At 59.7% G+C, this 25,194-nt stretch overlaps 1 protein-coding gene across 1 annotated transcript; it reads left to right on the forward strand.

Annotated features, from left to right (window-relative positions):
- Positions 1 to 634: 634 nt before the first annotated feature.
- On the forward strand, positions 635 to 24,069 carry PPP5C (protein phosphatase 5 catalytic subunit). Its single transcript, XM_047836137.1, has 13 exons — positions 635 to 978; positions 7,034 to 7,275; positions 14,902 to 15,049; positions 15,730 to 15,851; positions 18,684 to 18,749; positions 19,067 to 19,165; positions 19,960 to 20,065; positions 20,869 to 21,011; positions 21,145 to 21,232; positions 22,000 to 22,040; positions 22,129 to 22,307; positions 23,272 to 23,353; positions 23,542 to 24,069. The coding sequence occupies exons 1-13, from the start codon at positions 636 to 638 to the stop codon at positions 23,602 to 23,604; spliced, it is 1,722 nt and encodes a 573-aa protein (XP_047692093.1). The 5' UTR covers position 635; the 3' UTR covers positions 23,605 to 24,069.
- Positions 24,070 to 25,194: the final 1,125 nt, after the last annotated feature.

Below are 25,194 nucleotides of genomic sequence, written 5' to 3' on the forward strand. Positions count from 1 at the left end.
AGCAGAGCCTTAAAGGGATCTAGAGCCATAGTCCCACATGGGTAGCGGCTGAGGGCTTGGAAAGGATGGCCTGCGAGGGTGTACAGCTGGGGGGTGGGGGCAGGAGTGGGAGTGGCATCTGGGGAGGTTTCCTAGGTCATCAGAAATTTCGGCTTTTTCCTAAGGGCACTGAGGCACCTCGTAAGGCTGGGAAGCGGAGGATGAAGAAAGGAGACGGGTGTATGTAACCAAACTTCCGAGTCTTGCTCCCGACTAGGGCATCCGGGGCGCCTTCAGTTAACAGCTAGCAATACTGACCTCAAGGTTGAAACTTTATTCCGTTGGTTTGAGAAGCCACGCATTTTTCGGGGGGGGGGGGGTGGTAACTGCCTCGATTTGCTCAAGGTCACACGAGTAACTGGCAGTATGGCTAGCCTCCCGGCTCTGGTTCTGCGCTGGGCACGGTGCTGCCTGGCAGCCACACCCACCAACCCGAGGAGACGGCGGGGAAATCCCACCCTAAAACCCCCCGAACTTCTGCCGCCTCGGGACACGGTAACTCTGGGGCGGGGGGCCACGCCAGACCTTCCTCCCGGCCCCCCGCCCCGCGAGCCCCCTTCCTCCCCGCCCCCCCCCACCCCCCCACCCCCCACCCAATGGCTCATTCTAAGAAGGGCGCTGTCTGGGGGCCCTCTGGTCACCTTGTCCTCCGCGCGCTCTACGGCGAAAGGGCCCTGCGCAGGCGCGCGGAGGGCGCCTTCGGGGCCCGCGCTTTACGACACTTGTGCAGCAGCGGCCGCGGCAAGTCGGCACTCCTTCGCGACGATTCGGCCGGGTGCCGCTGGCGGCCGTTGCCAGGGTGGGGGTCGCTTTGCGGCATGGCGATGGCGGAGGGCGAGCGGACTGAGTGTGCTGAGCCCCCCCGGGACGAGCCCCCGGCCGATGGCGCCCTGAAGCGGGCAGAGGAGCTCAAGACGCAGGCCAACGACTACTTCAAAGGTGCGCCCGCCCGGGAGGGGGCCGGGGTGGGGTGGAGAGCGGCCCAGGGCAAGGGGTGCCCGGCCCGCGCGGAACCATGGCAACGCGGAGCGGCAGCCTGGGCGCGGGGCAGGCACTACCAAGTGACCGGGCGTGGGGAGGCAGGATGGCGCGACCCCGGGGGCGACAGAGGGGGGGGGGGCTCTGACAGAAGGGGTGATAGCGAGAGGTGGCGTTCGGAGCGGGTGCTGCTAAATGGGGAGGCCGGAGAGGGCGCTACCAAGTGTGAGGCGGGAGGGGGACGGGAACGAGGGCACTTCCAAACGTGAGGTCCCTAAGAGGTGTTAGCTATGGTGAGCCCTATAGAGGGCGCCTTCAGGTAGTGACAGGGGCCTCGGGAGTGATGGTGCTACCAAGTGGGGAGGTCTAGGGTGGGTGGCACCAAGTGGGGCCTGGGGGGCACTGTCCCAATTGAGTAGGGAATTGTAAGGGCGGAGGGGGGGATCGATCATTAGGTGGCAAGGCGAGGAGGTAGGAGATTTGGGGTTGCACGAGGAAAAGGGATGCGTGGGAGGCTCTGGGAGTAAAGGTGGGGGAAATCCCAAGAATAGTATGACATAGGATCTTGGGAAAGAGTAAGATGTGGGGGTACTCATTCATTCATTCATTCATTCAGCATGTTTATTGAGTACCTGCTATGCGCTAAGGACTCTGCTGGGCTCTGGGGTTATAGCAGTGAATGAGCCACATGTGGCCCTGCCCTTTTATAGCTTGTAATTTAGCAGGAGAATCAGACATTGAGTAAAAACACCAGAAATAATAAAATACTTAGAAGTTGTGATGAGGGCTTTGAACCCCCCCCCCCCCCCCCCCGACAGGGTGTGAAGTGGAGATCGGGCTGGAGGCTACTGCGGTCAGGGAAGGCCTTAACTGAGGAGAAGGCATTTAAGTAGAGAAGAGTCGCAAAGGAGTGTTCCAGGTGGGCGCAGAGACATGTGCAAAGGCCCTGAGGTAGGAAATGAAAGACCGGCGTGGCTGAAACTTTAGCGGATCGGCAGGGAGACTGATACAAGCTGAGTTTAGGACAGGGGCCAGCCCAGGTAGGGTTTCTTTCATAAGTCACTGCAGAGCTAGTTTGGATTTTACTCAGGTGTCCAAGAGGAGACATTGAGTAGATAGATGGTGCAGTCTGGAGCTCTGAGGAGAGGAATTCAGGCACGGTCAGCCAGTGAGTGGAATAGAACACCCTCGGAATGGATGAGGCCTTGTAGGGAGAGAAGGGGCCGGAACCTTGAGGAATTCTAATGTGTAGAGAAGAGGAAGCAGCTGAGGAGAAGTGGTCCGTGAAATGGAAGGAAAGTCAGGAAAGATGAGAGAAGAGAGTGCTTCTGGAACGAGGGCGGCTGTGGCCCGGGTCACATGCTGCCAAGGCGAGCACCGAGCAGTGCCCGTGGGATTTGGCTCCACGGATGTTGGTGCTAGCTAGCCTTGACGGGAGCAGTTTCTGGGGACCGGTGGGGGTGGGCGTCAGCCTGGAGAATACCGAAGAGCAAACTGGGAAGTAAGGAAGGGACAGCGAATGCTGACAAGTGAAGTGTTTCATCCTTAGGGATGAGAGGAGAGGAGGGATCCAGAGCGCCCGCGGCCTTCAGTGGGAGCACAGGGGGGTTCAGAGTGGGAACGTGGGTCAGGCTGCAGCACCGAGAAGGAGGTAGGAAGGACCCGTGAGAGATGAGGCTTGGAGGTGGAGCCTTGGCGGCTGGCTGGGGGGGGGGGGGGGTGCGGATGTCATCCTGGGGGTGGTGAAGAGGCCTGGTGAGATCCCCCAGCCGCCTGGCTGACATTGGATGCGAGAGACGGAGACTAGGATGGCCGACAGGTGAGAGGCGTGGTGGTGCCGACCGGAGACCGAAAGCGACTCAAGAAACGACTCAAGAAACGCATCAGAGAGGAAAAGAGGGCGGCCGCCTGGAGAGAGGGAGGAGGGACCCCCCCCCCCCCAACCAGGCGAGGAGAACGGGGTCGGGGAGGCCTATCCTGGCAAGGGGAGCGGAACCTGGCACCAGGGAGGTCAGTGGGGCTGGAGTGGAAGAGGCAGGAGAGGGGGCTGAGCTTTCTGCTGCGGCCTCTGGGGAGCCATGGATAGTCGTGAGGAGGGGAGGGACGGGGTCAGGTTGGTGCTTTAGCAAGACCCCTGCGGAGGGGCCAGGACCGGAGGCTGGGAGACCAGGGAGGAGGCCGGGGCAGGATGGAGGCCAGACCAGGGCAGGGCGGGGCCGTAGGGACGGTGGACGGATTTGAGAGATGTTCAGGAGGCTGGCCTGACAGAACACGGGGACTGGCCTGGCTTTGGGGGTTGAGGGGTCAGGAGAGGTGTCCAGGACAAGGCGCAGCCTCTAGCCGGGGGACAGCGAAGAAGGTGGGGCCATCCCTGAAATGGGGCTCCGGAAGAGCGGCAAATAGGAGGGTGGGTGCTGGGGCGAGGTAAGACTTCTGGGAAGCCATAAGTCACGGGGAGGGAGGGGCTCCTTGCCCTCCAGGCCCCGGGCCCTCGGAAGCCCGAGGGCTGGGCAGGCCGCCAGAGGTACTGGCACTGAGCTGGCTGAGAGGAGAAGGGTCCTCCTGGTCCAGGCCCCTCACTGCCTGGCAGGCAGTGGCAGGCACCGAGCCCCAGCCTCCAGGGCTGTGGGAATAACAATAAAAAGAATAATTACCGCTCTCCTTAATTGAGCCCCTGTGGTGGCCAGGTACACGCTTCATGCTTCATCTTCCCCCGGGGCGCTGGGAGGGAGGGAGGAGCGGCCCTGTTTGTTTCTTAGAGGAAGCTGAGGCTCAGAAGTGAAACCGCTTGCCCAAGGTCAGAGTGTGAGCCCGGATATCCCCCTTCCTCGCCACGTGCTTGGTGCCCCTGTTCAGAGTCCTTACCTGGAGCTTGCAGGCAGAAGAGGGTAGCCCTTGATTGGGCTCAGGCCCCTTCCGGAAGCCCTAGGGGGCAGAGCCTCGTCCCCGATGTTGCCCAGCTCTCTTCCCCTCTCTCTGGGCCTCATCGCCCCCCTTCTGTAAAACGGGAGGGCTTGTATTTAACCCCCAAAGATGCCTCTGGGTCTCTGGCTTTGTCGACACGGTTAAGAGCTCAGGCTGCCTGGATTCAAATCTTGTTTCTTCCTGTTTCATGCTGTGTGACCCCTGGGCAAATGGCTTAACCTCTCTGTGCCCTGGTGTCCTCCTCCTCTAAAATCCGGAGGACTGGATGCACTCGTACTCATAAAGCAGATAGAACAGGTTCAGGAACCGGTGTTGTTGGGCAGGTGCGTGAAGTGCAGCTCTTCCCGTTTCCTCTGCTTGGTTCTCCTCTTTGTTCACTCATTTTTTACTCACTTCTTTTGCAAGCATCTGCTGATCGCCTTCTCTGCTGTAGCCGCATTTCACGCGAGAGTTTATTTAGCCCTCAGAGCCACTTAGACGAGGCAGGGCAGGGCCGATCGGGCTCTGAGACACCAGGCTCCCCACCCCAGGCCAAACGGGCCCCGTGAGTAACACCTCAGCCGTCAAGAGAGCTGGCCAGCTGGCCTCTGGAACACAGCCAGGAGGCTGAAGTAGTCCTCGAAGGCACTGGCATTCCAGGGAGGGTCCCTCAGACTTCGGCTGTCTGGATCTGCCCTTGCTTGTTTCTGGGAAGTCCTGGGCTTGCCCTCCGGGTCTCCCAGTCCTGGAGAGACACACCCATCACCTGACGGTGATGGGCAGGGCTGGGATAGGGGAGCCCAGGGGCTGGGGCGGCCCAGAGGAGTGCCTCACCCAGCCTGAGATTGGAGGAGGGCTTCCTGAAAGAGGGGACATCTGAGCCATTTGACAGATTGCCAGATATTAGCCTGCAGGAGGGATCGTTATATTGTTCTGGCCGTCTCCCCAGGACATGACTTCTTTTCCTAGTGTCATTGTGTCTGTCTGTCTGTCTGTCTGTCTGTCTTTCTGTCTTTCTTCCTTGGCCCATTCATTCAAGAACTATTCATGGAGCCTAGAACCCTCTTCTTTTTTTTTTTTTTTTTAATTTTTTTTTCAACGTTTATTTATTTTTGGGACAGAGAGAGACAGAGCATGAACGGGGGAGGGGCAGAGAGAGAGGGAGACACAGAATTGGAAACAGGCTCCAGGCTCTGAGCCATCCGCCCAGAGCCTGACGTGGGGCTCGAACTCACGGACCGCGAGATCGTGACCTGGCTGAAGTCGGACGCTTAACCGACTGCGCCACCCAGGCGCCCCTAGAACCCTCTTCTTCACCAGACTCACTGTCATCCTCTAGGTCTCTGCTCTGGCATCATCTTGGTCTGCCCCTGTGCTAAACACTCTGGGTCATCATTGTCTGGATGGGTGTGTGTGTGTGTGTGTGTGTGTGTGTGTGTGTGTGTGTGTCCCATTGGACTGTGAGCCCTAGGAGGGCAGGGCAAAGGACTGCTGTGTCCTCAGACTGAGCAGGGGCTCAAAGAAGTAAGACAAATGGGTCCTGCCCTCACAGGGCTGAGGTTCAAACTGGGGATGTGGATTATAAGCAAAGAAAACAAAGGAAAGTCATGGTTCATCCAGTGGTGCTGGAACCACACTGGAGAAGAGTGAGGTGGGAGTGAGGGTAGGAATTCCCATTTTAGGCCAAGTGTTAGGAGAAGGACTCTGAAACTCCAGTCCAGAGGGGGTATGTAAGTTGCCCAAGACACCCAGCAGATAAGAGGTGGGGCCAGGATTGGGCCCGGGCCACCTGCCGCCGTCTGCGTGCTCCTTGTGCTAGGTTTCCTCTCAGGGGTCCCCTGGTGTGAGGGTGAGGCTGGGCGCGTTTGGGTCTTGGCTTGGCTCGGAATTGCCACCTGCCACCTGCCTTGTGATCGCAAGCACGGGATCTCCCTCTCTGGGCCTCCGTACCCTCGTCTGGAAAATGGGGCCGATGCAGCTGTCCTCAGGGTTGTTGTGAGGGTTCAGTGAAGGGACTCGTGTACCAAGAGCCCCGCACGGCAGCTGGCACATCATGGTCCCCCAAACCAGGCAAGCCTCTGAGCCTTGCTCTCCTGCCTGTCAGATGGGCACGTGGGAAGGGTCCAAGCCTGGCTCTGCAGATACAGACTGGGTGTCTGACCTTGAGGAAGGCTTCTGTGGCTCATCTCTAAAGTGAACACCAGATGGTGCTTATGCCTTGGAGATGTGAGGATTCCACGGGTGACAATGTAAAGCGCGGGGCACAGCCATAGCTCGTTGCAAACAAAATCAGCCTTTTCCCCTTGGTCAGACACATCCTGTCACTCTACGCCTAGAACATCGATATCTACACCCTACCGTGGCTGTGGCCTTCGGGATCTGTCTTGCCAGCCTCCCTGCTCTCAGCCTCCTCCACCCCAGCCACACCAGCCTCTCAGTGGTCCTAGGACACAAGGCGTGCGCTGGCAGCACACCCCCTCACTTCCCACCCCGGGGCCTTTGCACCTCCTGTTCCTTCTGTTGGGAATGCTTTTCCTCCTGTCCAGTTTGTTGCTTCCTTTGGGTCTCTGCCGGTGTGTCCCCTTCTCCTTGAGGCCTAAGTAGGTTCCTTCTCCTTTCCCACTTCCTATTCTCCTACTAGGCCCCTTCTTTGGGCTTGTTTACTTGTGTGAGTGTGGGGGCTGGCCAAGCAAAGGGCTCAGGGCGGACTCACATGTGCTGGGTTCACAACATCTCGGCTCTGGCACTCATTGATCTGTCCTCTCCGGGCCGTGGGACCAGAGGAGGACCCTCTGGAAGTCCTGCCTGGAAGAAGTATTGCCCCGGTTGGCGCCTTAAGGGGTGACGGCTGGGGGTGGGGGGGTGGGGGGGTGGTTGTGTGGAAGTGACTTTGAGTCCTGGGGATTCGAACCTGAGAAGACCAAGCCCGTGCCGGGGTGGGACGGTTGGAACAGGGAAGAGGGGGGCGGGCCGAAACAGACGTTTCTGAGCTCAGCTGCGGACCTCGGTTCTCCCACCCGTGAGTGGGGGGAGCGGGCCAGGACCCGGCCTGGGGGCCGCTCCTGCCGGGTGGCGGTGGTCTTGCCTCAGGCCGGCTCCTCCGTCTCCTCAGCCAAGGACTACGAGAACGCGATCAAGTTCTACAGCCAGGCCATCGAGCTGAACCCCAGCAGCGCCATCTACTATGGGAACCGCAGCCTGGCCTACCTGCGCACCGAGTGCTACGGCTACGCGCTGGCCGACGCCACCCGGGCCGTCGAGATCGACAAGAAGTACATTAAGGGCTACTACCGCCGGGCCGCCAGCAACATGGCGCTGGGCAAGTTCCGGGCCGCCCTGCGTGACTACGAGACGGTGAGCCGGGCCTCGGGGTGCTTGGCAGGCGGCGGGAGGGTGTGAGGAGGCCGGGCCCGCGTTCACTCACCCCTCACTCGTCCAGCGGCTCGGCCTGGAGCACGCTTTGTGGGTTCCTATCCCGGCTCTGCTGTCACTTGCTTAGTGAAGTGACAAGTCACCTGGCTTCGCTGTGCCGTCTTTTTTTCTTTTTTTTTTTTTTAATTGTTTTTGAACGTTTGTTTATTTTTGAGAGAAAGAGAGAGAGACAGAGCACGAGCAGGGGAGGGGCGGAGAGAGAGGGAGACACAGACTCCGAGGCAGGCTCCAGGCTCCGAGCCGTCGGCACGGAGCCCGCCCGACACGGGGCTCGAACTCACGGACCGTGAGATCATGACCTGAGCCGAGGTTGGACGCTCAACCGACTGAGCCCCCCCCTCCCCAGGCGCCCCAAGTGCCTTCTTGTCCGCGTCACGAAGTGGGGAGAACACTGAGACCTGCCTCTAAGGGTTGCTGTGAAGAATAAATGAGTTTCTGCTTTTTGTGCCTTTAGACCAGTGCCTGGCACGTAGTCCGTGCTCTGTACCCACGAGCTGTTGTGGTTATTGTCACTGTTGGTGAATGAGAGCCACGCAGCCCATATTCTGGTGGAGTTCCAGTCTGGAGGAGGGCGAAACGCAAACCTGTGTCCCAGCTGAGGCCAACAGAGTCCTCGCAGGCGGGTTACACGCTCGGAAGAAGGCGGAATGGGGCGATGAGCTGTAGAGGGCAGCGGGTGGGGCACGTGTTGTGATGAGGTGACAAGGGAGAGGACCCAGGGCACCGCGGGAAGTCACTAGTTCACCCGCTGGTCAGCCACTCCCATCGCTACGATTGCTCTGATGATAACGGCAGGCAGGCGCTGTGACATCCGGGGGCCAGCACTCACTCCAAGCGTGTCCCATGCCCTCCATGGGGACTGGCAGCCCAGGGCAGGGCAGGGGTGGTGATGAACCCCACTGTGCGGATGGGGAGGCTGAGGCCCAGGGAGTTCAGCTACCTGCCCGTCAGCGTGCAGCTGGCCAGTGGCAGAGCTGGGATTCGAACCCAGGCCCCCATGTCTCCCCGGCTTCAGAGAGTGAGCCCCCTGAAAGGAAGGATTTTGCTTGTTCGGTTTATTGGCTCAGTGCTTGGCACTCTCAGGGGCTCAGTCGGAACGTGCTGCATTATTACTTCCCCCTCACCCCCATACTACTTTATTTCGTTCACCATACGCGCTGAGCAGCCTCTGTTGGGTGGGGAGGGTGCCTGGGGGCTGAGAGCCACAGGCTGCAGTTAGAGGGAGCGGGGCTGGCCACCAGCCTGGGGTGGAGGGTGGATTTTAGGCCAAGTGAAGTCTTGAGCCAAGACAGGGCCAGGGGACACCTGTATTGGGGTGGGGGCAGGGCCGTGGAAGAGGTGGTTGCTTAAAAAAAATTTTTTTTAATGTTTATTTTGAGGGAGACAGAGTGCGAGCAAAGGAGGGGCAGAGAGAGAGGGAGACACAGAATCCGAAGCAGGCTCCAGGCTCTGAGGTGTCAGCACAGAGCCCGATGTGGGGCTCAAACCCATGAACTGTGAGATCATGACCTGAGCTGAAGTTGGATGCTTAACCGACTGAGCCACCCAGGCGCCCCAGAGGCGGTAGTTTAGAGACTGGGGTCAGAATGGAGAAGGGAGTGGGGTGCCCCCTGGCAGGATGGTGTAGGGAGCCCCAGAACAGTCCTTACGAGCTTCGGGTCCCAAGCCGTTCCCCTTGTTGTCCCCTGGTGTCCTCATCTGGAGAATTGTGGCAAGAGGAGTGGCCACCTCCGGAGTGGCCATGGGGCTCTGGCGAAGTGGTGTGAGTAGAGGTCATTGGGGCGCAGGGTCCAGTAATGAGTAACCCGGGAGGGCACTCAGGGTTGGATGGGGGCAGGGTTTCTCTGCAGGGCTCGCGGTGCGGGGAGAGGCCTGGAAGAGCCGGGCAGGGTGGAGGGCCGATGAGCCCGCGCACAGGCCTGTGCCAGTGTCTTCACCGTGCCCAGAGGTGTAGGGAAGTCCTCCCCGGGTGGGGGGGGCGGGGAAGGACCCTTCTTGTGGCTCTGGCCCAGTCGGGGGCCTAACCCCGCCTACTCTGTGAGGCTGAGATGGTCAGTTCTGGCCGTCTTGTGGAAATAACCACATCGGAACTTCTGCCCAGGCCTTTTATGCCATGGAAGGCAGGTGAGGGGGATCCACAGCCTCTTGGGGACCAAACTGAGGCGGGGGCCACGCCTCAGCATTTAAATCGTCACAGCCTGTTTCCCTGTGGTGGCTTCACCAGCAGCGGTGGGAGTCCCCGCACGAGCCTGTGATCCTTGTGGGCCCTCCATGTGCCTGCAGGCTGTCCGCCTCTCCACGCTGCCACATCTCATCGGGCTCTGTGGGCAATGGGCAGAGGGGCCGGCCCGGGGCAGTTCGCCCTCCGGTCTCTACCTCCTGCCCTCCTCCCTTCCAGAGCTGTCTGGAGACATGCTTGCTGGAGCCTCAGGCCCGCTCTCAGATCCTGGCATCCTCGGAGGCGGAGCCAAGATGTGACCTTGGTTGAATAACAAGCCTGAGGCTCTGCCTCTCTGTGGCCTGGCCCTTCCTTTCTCAGCCTCAGTTTCCTCATCCGCACGCTCACTGTGGGCCCAGCTCTGTGTGAGCTCTTTCCATGCGTGAATTCAGTCCATTGTGCAGGCAGGAAACTGAGGTCTAGAGGGGGAAACCCCTCCTCCCGGGTCTCCTGGCCAAATTGGGCCCTGAACCTAGAGTTCCTGCCTGTAGCTGTGAGTGAGCTGTGAAGCCACTTTAATGGTTTGAGACCAGCACCTCTGTCTTTCATCAAATAGAGTAGAGAAGAAAACAACGGTTCATTCGGAGGAAGTGGGTATACGTATTTGTGAAAAGCTCGTTTTCACTTACGTGAACACAGGCGTGTGATATAAAATATGGATTCCTTACCGTGAGTCATAGGCGAAAGCCTCAAGGTCACTAATGTAGGAGTTGGTACTGGCAGCACGGTCGGGACACCCCAGCTGTAAGCCGTGTGGCCCGGAGTGCTTTGGCTCTCTGCCCTCGGTGTCCTCACCATTAGAAGGGCCCACCTCAGGGCCTTCTCGGGACGATTCAGGGAGATTTGTACATTTGCAGCGGGACCTGCCCACACTACACACTTGATGGCATTTCTCATGGGGGTGTCGGGGCGGGGGGAGCCCATGGCCCACAGGAAGGGCTGTTTGCAGGTACCAGGACCTTGTTAGGGGCCCCGGGCGGGGGGGGGGGGGGGCACGTGTGTCTCCCTCTGCTGGTGGGCCCTTCCAGGGCCCCTCAGTAGGAACAGTCTCCCCTTTCCACCCCCTCATCTCAGGTTAGTCCTCTCAGAGGGACCCTTGCTCCCGGATTCCCTGTCCCATTTTTGGGTCCTCTTCTCGAAAGACTGCCCTTCCCCCTCACCCCACCATCTTCTTTCCTGTCTGCGGTTGGCGCTCAGATGGTCTTGTGGGCCCTGGCTGGATCTGGGGGACTCCCGCAGTCCCCACCCCGCTTTGTGGATTTTGGGGGTTTGGTTCACAATGCGGCTCGCCCTCAGGTTTCTTCTCACAGCATAGTCCAGCGCAGTCAGTCAGAAATGCGTCTTGCCTTGCAAGCCCGTGCAGGCGCCCGCACACCTAAGGTGTGGCTGTCCCCACGGTTGGGGGAGCAGTCAGCTAAGGCCTGGCACAGTGCTCGCCGTGGGCGGGGCGCGATTGGGACCTGCCTGCCCTCGTAACGGAGTCGTCACACCGACCCTGTGCATGGGGACTGTTCTCCCCGACCTACAGATGAGGAAACCGAGGCCCAGAGTGTAGTTCACTCCCTGAGATCCTGCAGCCAGGAAGTGACGGTCTCGTACCAGAGTCAACCACCTGGCCCCTGGAGGCACGCAGCGGGCAGAAGCGTCTCGGCCTGGCATCCTCCTGTGGCTCAGCCCCACTCCGGCGGGCTCTCTTCTCTTCTGCTTTATTATGAATAAAAGGGACACCGAATAAGACCTCAGTTAACTCACTAGAGGGTGTCGCCCTGTAGGGTGAAAACCCTTGTGTCCTGCTTACGGCTGTCACTGCAGTGCCTGGCCTAGGAACCTGGCTCTCCTCCAGCTCTCCGTGTGCCTCAAATGGGCACGGCCCCTCTCTGGGGCACAGCTCGTCATCTATGCAGGGTAGGTCATCCAAATGACCCGCAACGCGTAGTCACGTGGGTCCCCCGAGGTCAGGAACGCTCAGCCTGGGCCCGGCTCTCGCTGCTGGATGACAGTCCCTCACCCTCAGTTCCAAACTCGGGCCGTCCTGAAAAGGCCACCGTTGTAGTTAAGTTCAGGCAACTCATCTGGTGGCAAAATCTGACCTGAACTGACGAGAGGTCATTGATGGTCTTGGTGCCTCCACGTCGGGTGACCGGAGGCTTTGCTGCAGTGGTGGGAATATGTGTGACTACTCAGTGCCCCTCGGATCTGCTCGGGGTGTCACGTAACATAGCTGTTCCTGGTTACCCGACACGTGCGAACCTGTGTTACTGTGTCACTAGCTCGAGCACTGTGGGTCTTGCCTGTGAACAAGCCCAGCTCAAGGTGGCACTTTTTAGAAACAGCTTTTTTTTTTTGTTTGTTTTAAGCTGATTTATTTTTGAGAGAGAGAGAGAGAAACAGAGCGTGAGGTGGTGAGGGGCAGAGAGAGAGGGATCCGAAAGATCCCAGAATCCAAAGCAGGCTCCAGGCTCCGAGCAGAACCCGACGCGGGGCTTGAACTCAAAGAACCGCGAGTTCATGACCTGAGCCAAGGTCGATGCTCAACCAACTGAGCCACCCAGGCGCCCCTAGAAACAGCTTTTGGAGAGCGTCGTAGCTTCACGTGCAGTGGTAAGGAGGAATAGAGACCCCGTTCTCCCGGTTTCCCCCGCAGCACCTCTGGCGTGACCACACAGACACCACAGTCAGGATATGGACCCCAACATGGCCCACATGTCGCTTTTTACAGAAGAGTCTAGTGTTGAGTTCTGAACCACCAGGCCCCTCCAATCGGGAGCAAATGACCCCCCGCGGGAGCAGGGAGGCCCAGCAGGGCCACTCCCGCTTTCCCAGCCCCATAGTGAGTCCTATAGCAGCGGCCACTCTGGCCGACGGAGCCCTCGGCAGGGGTGCTGGCACCCTGCCCTCGTCCTAGAGGCTGAGGCGGGGCTCAGGACGGGGAGGGCCTGCCTTCAGCCCCTGGAGGCCTGGCCCTGTACGTCCCTGGAGGGCATGCGAGGTGCTGTGGGGACGAGTGGCCGAGTGAGTGACGGTGGGCAGGGAGGGAGCACCCACCGTGCAGGTGGAAGTCAGGATCCTAGGCAGGGAGAAGACGGAACTCTGGCTTCTTGGGCCTCAGATTCCCCATCCATCAAATGGGGCTTGTGGTAACACCCAACAGAGCTGCTCTGCAGGTAAAGGGAGCAAGTGCTCCGGCACACAGTAGGTGCTCAGGAAGTGAGCCGTGTGTTGTTACTGCCGCCGCTCCTCTTTTTCCGGGCTTGTTGGTATTTGTCCCCATCCTCCAGCCATCCTGCGAGTTCTGTGAGAACAGGGGACCGGCCAGGGGAAATGCTGAGTGCTTCATCATTTCCTTTCCCGGGGGGGGGGGGGGGGTGGGGATTCATTCCCTCCTGGGATGCAGCCGCAGCCTCGCGGGGCCGCCTTCCAGTGGGGAGAGAGCCATCTCCAGCCGTGCTTAGGGCTGGGGCAGGTGAGCCAGGGGCTTGTGGGAGTCCAGAGGGGTGTCTGACCCAAGCTGGGGGAGTGTGGGGTGCTCCTCGAGGAGGGGACAGCAGAGCTGACAGCTGGAGGAGAGGAACCAGGAAGGGGTTGGAGACGGACGTGAGGTGTTCTGGGCCAGGGGGCAGCCTGTGCCAGGTGACAGGGAGCTGGCACATTGGACACTTGTGAGTTCGGTCGGGCCGGGTGGTGCCGGGCAAACAGAAAGCAGGGGTGGGCAGGCCCTTGTGTGCCAGGCCAATAACTTAAGCCAGGCCTGGACTTAACCCCAGGGTGTGGACTCAAACCCTGTCCCCACTGGGAAGGACTCCAGGGGGTGCTGCCTCCCTCCCGGGCCTCGCGCCACACCCACACCCCAGGTGGAGCCGCCTGGCAGGATACCCGGGCGTGAGCCTGCCCAGTCAGGGAGGAAGCCGTCGCCTGCCACGGCCCGGCTTCCTGCCGTCCACCGGGTCTGTGCACCCGTTCCCGGGGTGGATGAGCCACGGTGACCCGCAGGGGTTAGCAAGGGCCTTTGCACAGGCTTCTGGTTCACTCTGCCAGGCTTTCCCCGGGGGTGGCGTCCCCACGCTTGAGGGCCTGCTTTGACACTTCTCTTCACGCCCCCAGCACAGGAGCCGCAGGGACCTAGCTCCTCGGGTGGCCAGCAGAATGGGCAGGCCCGGCGGGGTCCACTCAGAGCAATCATAGTTACAGATAACTAAACTGAGTCCTGGACTGGTGACATCCTTGCCAAAGGTCACACGGTGACGAAGCGGCAGAGCCGGGATTCGGATCCAGCCCTGTCTGCTGCTGAACTTGGGAGGATCCGAGTTTGTAGAAAGCAGGATAGAAGGTGGAGGGAGGGGTGGGCACAGGCTCCTTTTATTGAGAACTTACTGCACCCCAGAGTCACGTGCCCGGGGCTTTATTGCGTATGATCCCATTTCGAGCACAGCGGCCCAGGAAAGGGGCCGTGACTAGAAGCCGACACCCGTGGGGACTTTACTCCTGATGGCGCGGCTGCACATACTTCGTGCGTGTCCGCTCCTGTGACCGTCACAGCCGCCCGGCGTTCCTCCGCCGAGGGTTGGCGGGGCCGGGATTGGAAGCAGGCGGCCTGGCTCTGTGGCCCGTGGTCTTGACCGCCCTTCGGAGGAGACTGAGGGGACGCCGCTAGGTGCTAGCCGCTGTGTGCTGAGCCCCGTCTTCATTACTTGTCCTTCCAGCCGCCCTGCCAGGTGGGGTGTGTCCCGTCCCCCCTTTCATAGATGAGAGAAAACTGAGGCTCAGGGAGTCCAGGTTCCCCAGCAAGTCCTTGGTTCTTCTGCTGGGTCTCGGCTGTTCATTGCCACGGTAGACCCAGCCCCCCCTTTCCTCTTAATCCCCTCCCCACTCGGTATTGACTGGAACGTCAGTAAAGTGAGCCTCGGCCGGTGTGGCTCCCACGAGGAACCTAAAGCTGAACACGTGCTCGTCAGATGGGACACATTTAACGACAGAGCTAAGATTTTTTTTTTTTTAATGTTTATTTATTTATTTTGAGAGAGAGAGAGAGAGAGATTGGGGGAGAGGCAGAGAGCGAGGGAGAGAATCCCAAGCAGGCTCCACATTGTCAGCGCAGAGCCCGACATGGGGCTCGAACCCATGAACTGTGAGATCATGACTTGAGCCGACACCAAGAGTCGGACGCTCAACCGACAGCGGAGGCCAGGTGGTCTGGCTTCCGTGTTCGTGGAGCCCGGGGCTGGGCAGCCGGGGCGTTCCCCCGTCCTGTCTGCTCCTCTGCGCCAGGCGGGCTGTGCCTGGGCGTTGATGCCTCTTGTCTCCCTCCCCCCCTCCTCACCCCACCCTCCCAGGTGGTGAAGGTGAAGCCCCACGACAAGGACGCCAAGATGAAGTACCAGGAGTGCAACAAGATTGTGAAGCAGAAAGCCTTCGAGCGGGCCATCGCCGGCGACGAGCACAAGCGCTCCGTTGTGGACTCGCTGGACATCGAGAGCATGAGTGAGTCAGGCCTGGGTGCCTAGAACATTCCACGTTCTTGCAAGCCCTCTCCAGGCCCTGTGCGAGCTGGGGGGTGCGGGCAGGGGCGGCCGCGGTCTGTTGCTCCTGCATTCCTGGGAGCTCCACAGTCCAGCGCTGGGGCTTGGGTTCCCGCGGTTCGGGCGAGGTGGACGAGCCCCTCGTCCCGCCATCGGGGCCTAGCTCCCTAGCGACATCTGTACCGCCCGCCCCGCCCTCACGGCCCCCCTCCCTCCCTCCCCCCCCCCCCGCCCCCGCCGGATTTGTGTAGGTCCTCTAGGCGCTCAGACGATTCAGTCCTTCGTTCCACAGATAACTGTCGAGCGCCTGCTATGTGCCAAGCGCTGTTCCAGGCACCGGGGGTACGGCTGTGAATAAAATACTCTCAGCCCTCGCGGAGCTGATGCCCTGGTGGGGAGAGAGGGGACTAGACGGTGTCGAGTGCTGTAAAACCACGCAGGCAGTGGGGAGAGGGGGTGCTGGAAGAGGGGGCGCACTGCACAGAGAGGCCAGGCACGGCCAGCCTGAACAGAAGCGCCTGGCCGGGGAGAGGAACCTTCACCCTCCGTCGTCCTCTCACCCTGTCTGCCCCGTGCCTCCTCTCGGCCTCACGGTGGCCGTGGCCACTGAGTCTTGTCCCCCACCTCCCCCATTCACCCCAGCCATTGAGGATGAGTACAGCGGGCCCAAGCTTGAGGATGGCAAGGTGACGGTCACCTTCATGAAGGAGCTCATGCAGTGGTACAAGGACCAGAAGAAACTGCACCGGAAATGCGCCTACCAGGTAAGGCCCCGTCAGGTGCTGCACGCACCTGTGACCCCAGGATAGCATCGCGGCGCTGGCGGGGCCCGGACTCGGCCACAGAGGGCGGCTCGAGGGGGAGGGCCGTCACGGCAGCCGACGCTGCTGAGCACCGTGCGGATGCGGTCCTTATTCCCGACGCTGCGTTCTCACGGCGAGCATTGCCATTTAGTTACTTTTATTAATAGTTTTCCTCTCCCTGCCCCATATGTTCACGCATGTCGTCTCTTCCACTGGATCCTGTACACATTTGTCACAGTTATTTTAAAGTCTCTGGTAATTCTGCCATCTGGGTCATCTCTGGGTCTGCTTCTGTGGTCTGTTCCTCACGTGTCTCATCAGTTTTTGTTGGATGCCAGACATCTTGTGCGAAAGAACAGTAGAGACTGAGCTAAATAAGGAGTTTCTACGGAAGATGGAGGGAGGCCCTTTCTTCCGTCGGGCCGCTGGCGCGAGGGGCTGTGTCCGTCTGATCTGCCGTCTCGGGCATTTTGCTGGAGTTAGTCCACCACGGGCTTGCGGTGTTTTCAGACTGGAGTCGGGACTCTCTCTTTAGCCCTGGCAAAATCCCAGGGATGTCTTGACGTTGTAACGTCTCCAGCTTCTGGAACTGTGGGAGAGCTCTCTGATTTTCAGCCTCGCGGCCAGATTTTTGGTGTGCCGGGGGAGTTCTGTGCTCTCCCGTTCCGCCCCCACTTTTGTGCTGCCTTGCACCCCGCCTTCCGCGACGGCCGTGTGAGCAAGCTGGCAGGTGAGGGGAGAGGCGTTCGGAGGCGGGGGCTTCTCCGGTCTGTCCGCTGTCACCAACATACCGCTGGCTTCCCTCACTCTGGGCCTCGGCGCCCCTTGGCCTCTTGCCCTCCTGCCGCGCTGCCGGGATAGGTTGCTTCCCAGGGAAGGTTGCTGTCTGCCGTTGACTGATTTAGATTTGAGCGCACGCTCGGCTCTCAGATGGTTTTCGTAAGATTGGATTTTCTGGGTTCGGGGCCTGTTGTCATTAGCGCAAGAATGACCGTACAGTTTACAGCTTTCTCCATTCTGACCAGAAGTGGACGCCTTCTACTTTGTTTAACATTTGGGGGTTTTCCCCCTACCTCTTACCTGTGAAAACTGTCAAACCTGCAGAAAAATCAAAAGGACAGTATAGTTAATATTCTTGCCCCCTTCACCCAAATGCACCAATTAACATTTTGACACGTTTACTTTCTCTCTCTACATATGTGTGTGTATGCACACACACTTCTTTTTCTTTCCTTCTCTTTTCTTGGTTTTCTTTTCTTTTCATGAGCCAGAAGTAAGTTGCATCATAACCTGTATCTCCTAAAACCAGGATATTCTATGTGACCACAGTTCAGGTGTCTCACCTTAGAAATTTAGCGTTGATAAAATAATACCGACTAATGCAGACAGTCCACAGGCCATCCACAAAATCTGGAAACACTGACAAATCTGTATGACAAGGTCAAGGTCATCTTTAATCTTCACGTAGCAAAAACTAGTATTATCTACATTTCCAGACAAATACTTTAACTCTTTAGCTTACCCAGGTTTCCCCAAATTAGCTGTTTTGTGGTTTTGGTTTTTTTGTGGGATTTTTTGTTTGTTGTTTTCAAGTTTTGTTTTTTTTTTTTTTTAAGTAATCTCTGTACCCAATATGGGGCTCTAACTAAACAACCCCAAGATCAAGAATCACATGCCCCGCTGACTGAGCCAGCCAAGCGCCCCTGTGTTGTTGGTTTTTTCAAAATCCAGAATCCATTGGCGGATCAAATACTGCATTTTTATCTCCTTTCATCTAGAACAGTCTCCTGCCCTTTTGGGGAGACTCTTTCACGACACATCTTAGACATGTCCAGTCCAGTTGTTTTATGAAATGTGCCACATCTGGATTCGTCTATGTTTCTTCATGATGCTGATTATCTTAAGAGGAACCCAGAATCTCTGTTTCCGTGTAAAATAACGCTGATGTTTAGGGGCGCCTGGGTGGCTCAGTTGGTTACACGTCTGACTTCAGCTCTGGTCATGATCTCACAGTGCGTGAGTTCGAGCCCCAAGATGGTCTCCGTGCTAACAGTGTGGAGCCTGCTTGGGATTCTCTTTCTCTCCCTCCCTGTCTGCCCCTCCCTCACTTATGTCCTCACTCTCAAATAAGCTTAAAAAAAAATAATAACCGTAATGTTTCAATTTTTTTAATGTTTTGGGGCACCTGGGTGGCTCAGTCGGTTGAACGTCCGACTTCAGCTCAGGTCATGATCTCGCGGTCCGTGGGTTAGAGCCCCGCGGTCGTGGGTCTGTACTGACAGTTCAGAGCCTGGAGCCTGCTTCAGATTCTGTGTCTCCCTCTCTCTCTGCCCCTTCCCCACTCACACTCTGTGTCCCTCTTTCTCAAGAATAAATAAACATTAAAACAAATGTTAAATTTTGTAATGTTTTTATTTATTCTTGAGAGAGAGAGAGAGAATAGGGGAGGGGCAGGGAAAGAGAGTAGACACAGAATCCGAAGCAGGCTCTAGGCTCCGAGCTGTCAGCACAGAGCCTGACGTGGGGCTCAAACCCACGAACCGCGAGATCATGACCTGAGCTGAAGTCAGTCGCTTAACCGACTGAGCCACTCAGGCGCCCCAGTAATTCTAATGTTTAAATGCTGTGGCTCCTGCCAGCGCTCACTTGTCTGGCCTCCGCTGCCCGTTCCTCGCCTGCCTCTCCCTCACCCTCCGCTTGGCAGTGTCTCTTGGTCAGCCCAGGCTCTCCGGGGCCCAGGGCGGACAGCAGGCCCTCCCCCAGGCCCCACTCACAGCCCACCCTGCCTTCCAGATTCTGGTACAGGTCAAAGAGGTCCTCTCCAAGCTGAGCACACTCGTGGAGACCACGCTTAAAGAGGTGCGTGCCGTGGGGCAGTGTGTGGACGGGCTGGAGGTGGGGGGCTCCCTGGCTGGGGAGGGGCTGTGGAGCTCAGAAACTCACAGGCCCACCTGGCTTGGTCTGCCTTCCCTCTCCCCCTACCCTGTGTCTCTCCCCTGGATGTCCCTCTCTTCTCCTGGTCTCTGTCCCACCCTTTTCGTTTCTGTGTCCCCTGCCTGTGTCTGTTGCATGGTTCTTCTCGGTCCGCCATGACCTCTTGCCCCTCCCCTCACCCCTGCCCCCTCCCCACGTCTCTCTCTGGGCCCCTCCCTCTCCGGTGGCCTCTTTTCTTCCAGACAGAGAAGATTACGGTGTGCGGGGACACCCACGGCCAGTTCTATGACCTCCTCAATATATTTGAGCTCAACGGTTTACCCTCGGAGACCAACCCCTATGTATCCTTCCTCAGAAGAGCAGACCCTCCCTGTCCCTCCACCTGGATTTGGGGGAGGCACCGCAGCCAGAGAGCACAGTGGGAACCCGCGAAGGGAGAAGCCTGAATAGTCGCTCAGGCACGGGGATGTGGGTGGAGTGGCCGGCCAGCGTCAGAGCGGCCAGGGCAGGTCCCCCTGCGATGTGTGCCCGGGGCATGTGGCTCAGTCCCTCTGGGCCTCAGCCTCTCTTCATCTTGAAATGGGGCTGCTGCAAGATCAGACACGTAACAGCCCCAGGCACTGCCACTCCCCAGCTGCGTGACCAAAGCAGTGACGTCACCTCTTGGTGCGTCAGATTCCTCATTTGCAAAATAGGGATAATGGGGTCTGACTCACTGGGTTGTTGAGACGGGTAAATGGGTTCATCTGTGTGAAGAGCTGCGTGGCCCACAGTCAGAGCTGTGTAAGTGATTGCTGATGTGATGACCGTTGTTTGATGAATGGCCACCAGGCCTGTGAATATCGGGTGGGACGGTCCATGTTCCGTTGCCCCTATGGCAGACTGACCACCTCATGTCACCCTCCACCGTCCACTTCCCTGAGAAACGGATGAGGTTGGGGATGTCAGGACCATCCCGCTGGGGCTCCAAGAGGCTGGGCGGCTGGGCCAGAGCCAACAGCAAGGAAGAAGACCACAGCCCAGATCCCCTAGCCCCGCTGACATCCCCACTCCTAGGGTGGCACCGGCAGGAGCCGTGGGACATGGGGAGGCTGGGGAAGGAGCCCCCCACTCCTTGTTTTCCTTAGCAGAGCAGATATTTAATGGCGACTTTGTGGACCGCGGCTCCTTCTCCGTAGAAGTGATCCTCACCCTTTTTGGCTTTAAGCTCCTGTACCCAGATCACTTTCACTTGCTTCGAGGTGAGCTTGGGTGGCAGGAAGGTTTGGGGTCAGTGTGGCCTGGTGCAAGATGAGCTCACCAGGGAACAAGGGCCACTGGGGGGCGGGGGGGGGGCAGGGGCACATGTCCATTAAGAGGTGGAGAATTGGTCTGGGTTGAGGGCTCCATTGAGACGTGGGGAATGGGGCCGGGCTGGGGGCTCCATTGAGAGGTGGGGAATGGGGCCGGGTTGGGGGCTCCATTGAGAGGTGGGGAACTGGGCTGGGTTGGGGGCTCCCGAGGGCCTGAGCATCAGCACTCGGCACATGGTAGGTGCTTGGTGACTGTCTGCTGTGGACTTCCCTGCGGGAGGTGAGAAGAGCGAGCCCCAGCGGAAGAGTTGATGACGCCAGACTCGGCAGACACAGGGGCCCGGGCAGCTTCCTTGTCTGCCCCGAGCCCTGGGAGTCCCGGGAGGGCAGAACGAGGTTGTGTGCGGGAAGTTAGAGGCACAGCGAGGGGCGGGCCCACGGCACGCATCTTGGAGGGGCCTGTTTTTTGTTCCGACCTGCCCCCTTCCAGCCTGGAAGGCACGCAGGTTCTCCAGAAAGGAGCTCAGGGGCCAGGGGGCAAGGGACATACCCATGGTCACTCCAGGCTGGGCCAGGCCTAGGCCTTGTGGCCACCTGCCCAGTGTGTGCCTCTCAGAGAAGGGGCTAAGAACAGTGTCTCCACCTCACTGGGTTTCTGGTGTGCTTGTGTGTTGTTGGCCTCAGGCCCCTGGACCCGGGCCCGGGGGTGCCCGTGCAGGGGGTGCTGACCACTTCGCTCCGCTCCTGGCCAGGCAACCATGAGACGGACAACATGAACCAGATCTATGGCTTCGAGGGCGAAGTGAAGGCCAAATACACGGCCCAGATGTACGAACTCTTCAGCGAGGTGTTCGAGTGGCTCCCGCTGGCCCAGTGTATCAACGGCAAAGTGCTGGTGAGGGCGGCAGGCGGGACGCCTCGGGCCCCTTCCCGCGCCCGCGCCCGCGAGGGCCGCCCTGAAGCGAGCTGGAGGGTTGGGGTGTGGCCGGTGCCTCCGCTCACACAGCTGTCCCCGCACTACACCCCAGATCATGCACGGGGGCTTGTTCAGTGAAGATGGCGTCACCCTGGACGACATCAGGAAGATTGAGCGGAACCGGCAGCCCCCGGATTCAGGTGAGGGTGGTGGGCCGGGTGGCAGCCCCTTCCCTCCCGGGGCCGCGGCACCTCCTGCGTGGGCTTCCTGCCCTTGGCAAGGATGGCAGGGCTGAGCCTCTGCGTCCTCGCCTGTGACTCGGGTTGGCGCACTTCCCCACGGGGCTGTGCCTGCAAGGGAGTGTTCTCGCTCACCACGTGGGGCGCGCTCTGGTCACTTGTTTGTGAGTTCTGGAGAGTGACGTACCGGGGCTCCTGTGCTAGTGAGGACAGGTGGCCGAGTACTCACACGCATGCACACACGCACGACTGTGGGAAGTGTTGCACAGGGCATGGGGAGGGTGGGGTGCTGGGGTCCGGATGGCCTCTCTAGGAGCCGCACCAAGGACTGACGGGAAGGAGGCACCTGCCACGCAGAATTGCCCCGGGCAAGCCCAGAGGGGCTCGGGGCAGGTGTGAGCTTCGCACACGGGAGGAACAGCTGGCAGGGCAGTGGTTTTGGGGTGAGCGGGGATGTACTCAAAGGGGGTTGATGAGGCCCTGCAGAGCCTCAGAGGCCTGGGGGAGGAGCTTGGGCTTTGTTCCTAGGGCAGCGGGAGCCCCAGAAGGCTTTGAGCAGCAGAGGGGTGTGACCCGAATAGCACTGTTAAAGGGTCCTCCCCCTGCGGGGCCGTAATACATTGGCTGGATCTGGCGGGGCGGTCACGGGGCTCAGAACCCCATTTCACGTGCCCCTGCCCGGCCTCCAGCCCAACTGCGCTGATGTCCCCTCTCCTTCCCCCACCCAGGTCCCATGTGCGACCTGCTCTGGTCAGACCCACAGCCGCAGGTCAGTGTTCCCCAGGCTGGGCCGGCGGGTGCGGGCTGCGGGCAGTGGGGGTGGGGCGGGCGGCACCCTGAGCCCCCTGTCTCCCCAGAACGGACGCTCGGTCAGCAAGCGGGGCGTGAGCTGCCAGTTTGGCCCCGACGTCACCAAGGCCTTCCTGGAGGACAACCACCTGGACTACATCATCCGCAGCCACGAGGTCAAGGCCGAGGGCTACGAGGTGGCACATGGCGGCCGCTGCGTCACCGTCTTTTCCGCCCCCAACTACTGGTGGGTCCCGCCTCCGGCCCATCCGGGCCTCCCTTCCCCACCCGCTGTTGCTTGCGTTGCTGGTTTTTCCCTTAACTTTTTGCGGTAGAAAGTTTCAGAGACACACGAGAGCAGGTAAAATCGTACAAGGAACACCCACGTCCTCGTCACCCGGGTTCAGCAGTTGCCAACCCGGGCCGGCCTCCGGCCACCCCCACCCTGGGCATCACCGCTTCCGTGCTCCGACACCCCCTGGTGCCCCTGAACCTTTTCGTGCAACCGGAATTCCACTGTCACTCTGTCAAGTGTCAGATGGGATCACCTGAACGCAGAGTCCCGTTTCCTCGTGTCTCTCAAAAATGGCTCTCGTTGGTTTGATTTCTTCCGAGTAACAGGGGACACATTCTTGGTCTTTCGGTTCCCTGTCCCTCCTCCCCTGTCACTTGTAGGCTTTTGGTTGAAGAAACCAGGCCCCTCGTCCCCCAGAGTTGCCCGTGCTCTGGACCAGGCCGCCTACACCCTGCGGGTGCCGGTCACCATGTTCCTCTGTCCTCTGTTTCTTGGTGGTTAGAGCCAGGGTGTGCTTGGGTCAGAGTCCAGGCTTTGGCGAGCATCCTGCCTCCGTGGGGGCACATGTGCCCCCCACCTGTCCCCTGCTTCCCCTTCCGCCTCTGCTCCCCTCCTGCCTGAACCTCCTGGGCCCCCCTCCTTTCCCCCGGATTCCTGCCTTTCCCAGTTGGCCTCTCTCACTTCTGTGTCTGGGGCTGTCTGTGTCCATGCCTCTCTCCCTCTGCTCTCAACGTCTCTGACTCCGCTTCTGTCAGTGTCTCTGATGGGCTCTGTCCGTCTGTGTCTCCCTCTTCACTGGGACTTTCTGCCATCCAGCCTCCTTGGGTCGCTTCGCTCCAGGCCCCTCCCCAGCCCTTCCTTGTGTTTCCCCCCTGCTCCCCACCCCTGACCAGCTGCTCTGCCCCTGTCCCCACAGTGACCAGATGGGGAATAAAGCCTCCTATATCCACCTCCGGGGCTCTGACCTGCGGCCCCAGTTCCACCAGTTCACAGCAGTGGTGAGTCACCCCCTCTGTCCCCTGCTGTCCCTGGCCTGGGGAGCACAAGGCTGAGGCCCAGTCAAGGACAGAGTGCAGTGCTCAGCAGCTCTTGGGGGGAGGGCTGGTCTCTGCATCTGGTATTCAGACAACCCCCCTGAAGCTGCCCTGTTTCTGTCTCCCTTGCCGTGTGTGCTCTCGTGTCCCAGCCTCATCCCGACGTCAAGCCCATGGCCTACGCCAGCACGCTGCTGCAGTTAGGGATGATGTGATGTGAGGCCCGCATCCCAGGGCCTGCTCCCCATCTGACCCCAGGCCCAGCCCAGGGCAACGTTGGACCCCCTTTTACTTTGTAAAGTTTGTATTTATTCCCCTTTAGGTTTGCAGAGGGGGTGGGGGGCCGGCCAGAGGGTCCGCTCCCTGGAGAAAGAGAAAGGAGGTGGAGAGGCCAGGGTTGGGGCACGTCCGGGCATTGCGGAGGGAGGCCGCGGCGGGTGGGGTGGGCGGGGCCCAGAGGCTTCCCCGCCTCCCTCGTTTGCATGGCCCCTCCCCCCTGAAGCAATAGGGCCCCGCCATAGGAAGACCCCCCCCCCAGAAGGAGGGTCATCAGGGAGGCCTCGCCTGCGTCTCCCCCTCCTGGCGGCCCCGAGACGGGGCTAGGCTGGGGTTCACCCCCTTCCCCAGCTATTTTATGTCTGTAATTAAATATGTTAAAATAAAGTCATTATTGTAAGTCAGCTTGTCTCAGATGGTGGAGCTGCTGGGATTGGGATGACCACATGATCCAGAGGGGTGGGGGTGGGGGTGGGGGAGCTCGAAGCTCCACCCCCCTCATCTCCCACCTCCCTGGGGTGCCCTGGGGCTGGGGGCCCGACCAGCCAAGCTGCCCTAGTGTCTGCCCTCACGTGGGCTCTTGAGGGAGCGACTTGCCACCCGGGAGGGAGAGCCCCAGGCAGCGGCACAGGGTGCGCTCCGGGGAACAGCGCCGGCTGGGCCGGCGAGGCCCGGCGGGAGCAGAAGCTAGAGGAGACTCGTTCTTCCCGCCTCCCCCCGCCTTCCCCCCCACCGACGATCCTGTCAGCGAGTATGTGCTGGGTCTGCCCCCTGCCCTCCGTCGCGCACAGCCTGCCAGGGCAGACCCCACCCTGGTTCCTGCAGCACCCGATGGAGCCGACTCCCCCACCAAGGAAGACCAGAGGTACCGTCTACCGCTCCGCTTTCCTTCTCCATCAAAGATTAATATCGAATCTTACCCCGGCTGCTCTGCCTGGCCCTGGGCCTGTGGAGAGAGGCCTGTTTTCAAGTTTGAACTCCTCTGGACCCACCTTTTTCCAGGGAGATGTAGACCTGGGGTATTGTCTACGGGCAGGTGACAACAGTAGGAGGGTTGAGTCCTGTGAGCACTTTGACCCCCTGGGGGTTGCTTCCCCCAGGGCAGAGATGAGCAGATGGCATTGCTAATTCCACAGTGACGTCTGGGAAGGCCCCGCGGTAGGGTCCTCTCTCTGAAGGAAGTCAGCATCGTGGCATGTGAACGCCCTTCCTGGGGGCCGAGCACTGGGGGTTAGAATATTGCGGGGAAGGTAGGCGTGAATCCCCGTTTGCCGACCCCAGGGGTGTCCCGTGGGCGGTGTTGTGGGAGGCCTGTGGGGGGATCCCGCCTGCTGAGAAGCTGCCCTCTGCAGGCGCGCTGGGGCTTTGGGTCGCTGAGAGCTGCAGTCAGGAGTCCCCAGGCCACCCCTCACGTTCAATACGTGCTAGAAGAACTCACGGGACTCAGAAAAGTTATTATGGTTCCAGTTTATTACAGCCCAGATTAAAATCCGCAAAGACAAGAGGCGCACGGGGGGAGATCAGGAGGG

Source organism: Prionailurus viverrinus, chromosome E2, assembly GCF_022837055.1.
Source record: "Prionailurus viverrinus isolate Anna chromosome E2, UM_Priviv_1.0, whole genome shotgun sequence".
NCBI classification, from domain to species: domain Eukaryota; kingdom Metazoa; phylum Chordata; class Mammalia; order Carnivora; family Felidae; genus Prionailurus; species Prionailurus viverrinus.

Bases quoted from the DNA above. Each gene is read 5' to 3' on its own strand.
- PPP5C (XM_047836137.1), top strand. From the start codon at position 636: ATGGCTCATTCTAAGAAGGGCGCTGTCTGGGGGCCCTCTGGTCACCTT. The intron at 21,233-21,999 runs GTGAGGGTGGTG...TCCCCCACCCAG, and splicing joins CCGGCAGCCCCCGGATTCAG to GTCCCATGTGCGACCTGCTC. The intron at 23,354-23,541 runs GTGAGTCACCCC...CTCGTGTCCCAG, and splicing joins TCCACCAGTTCACAGCAGTG to CCTCATCCCGACGTCAAGCC.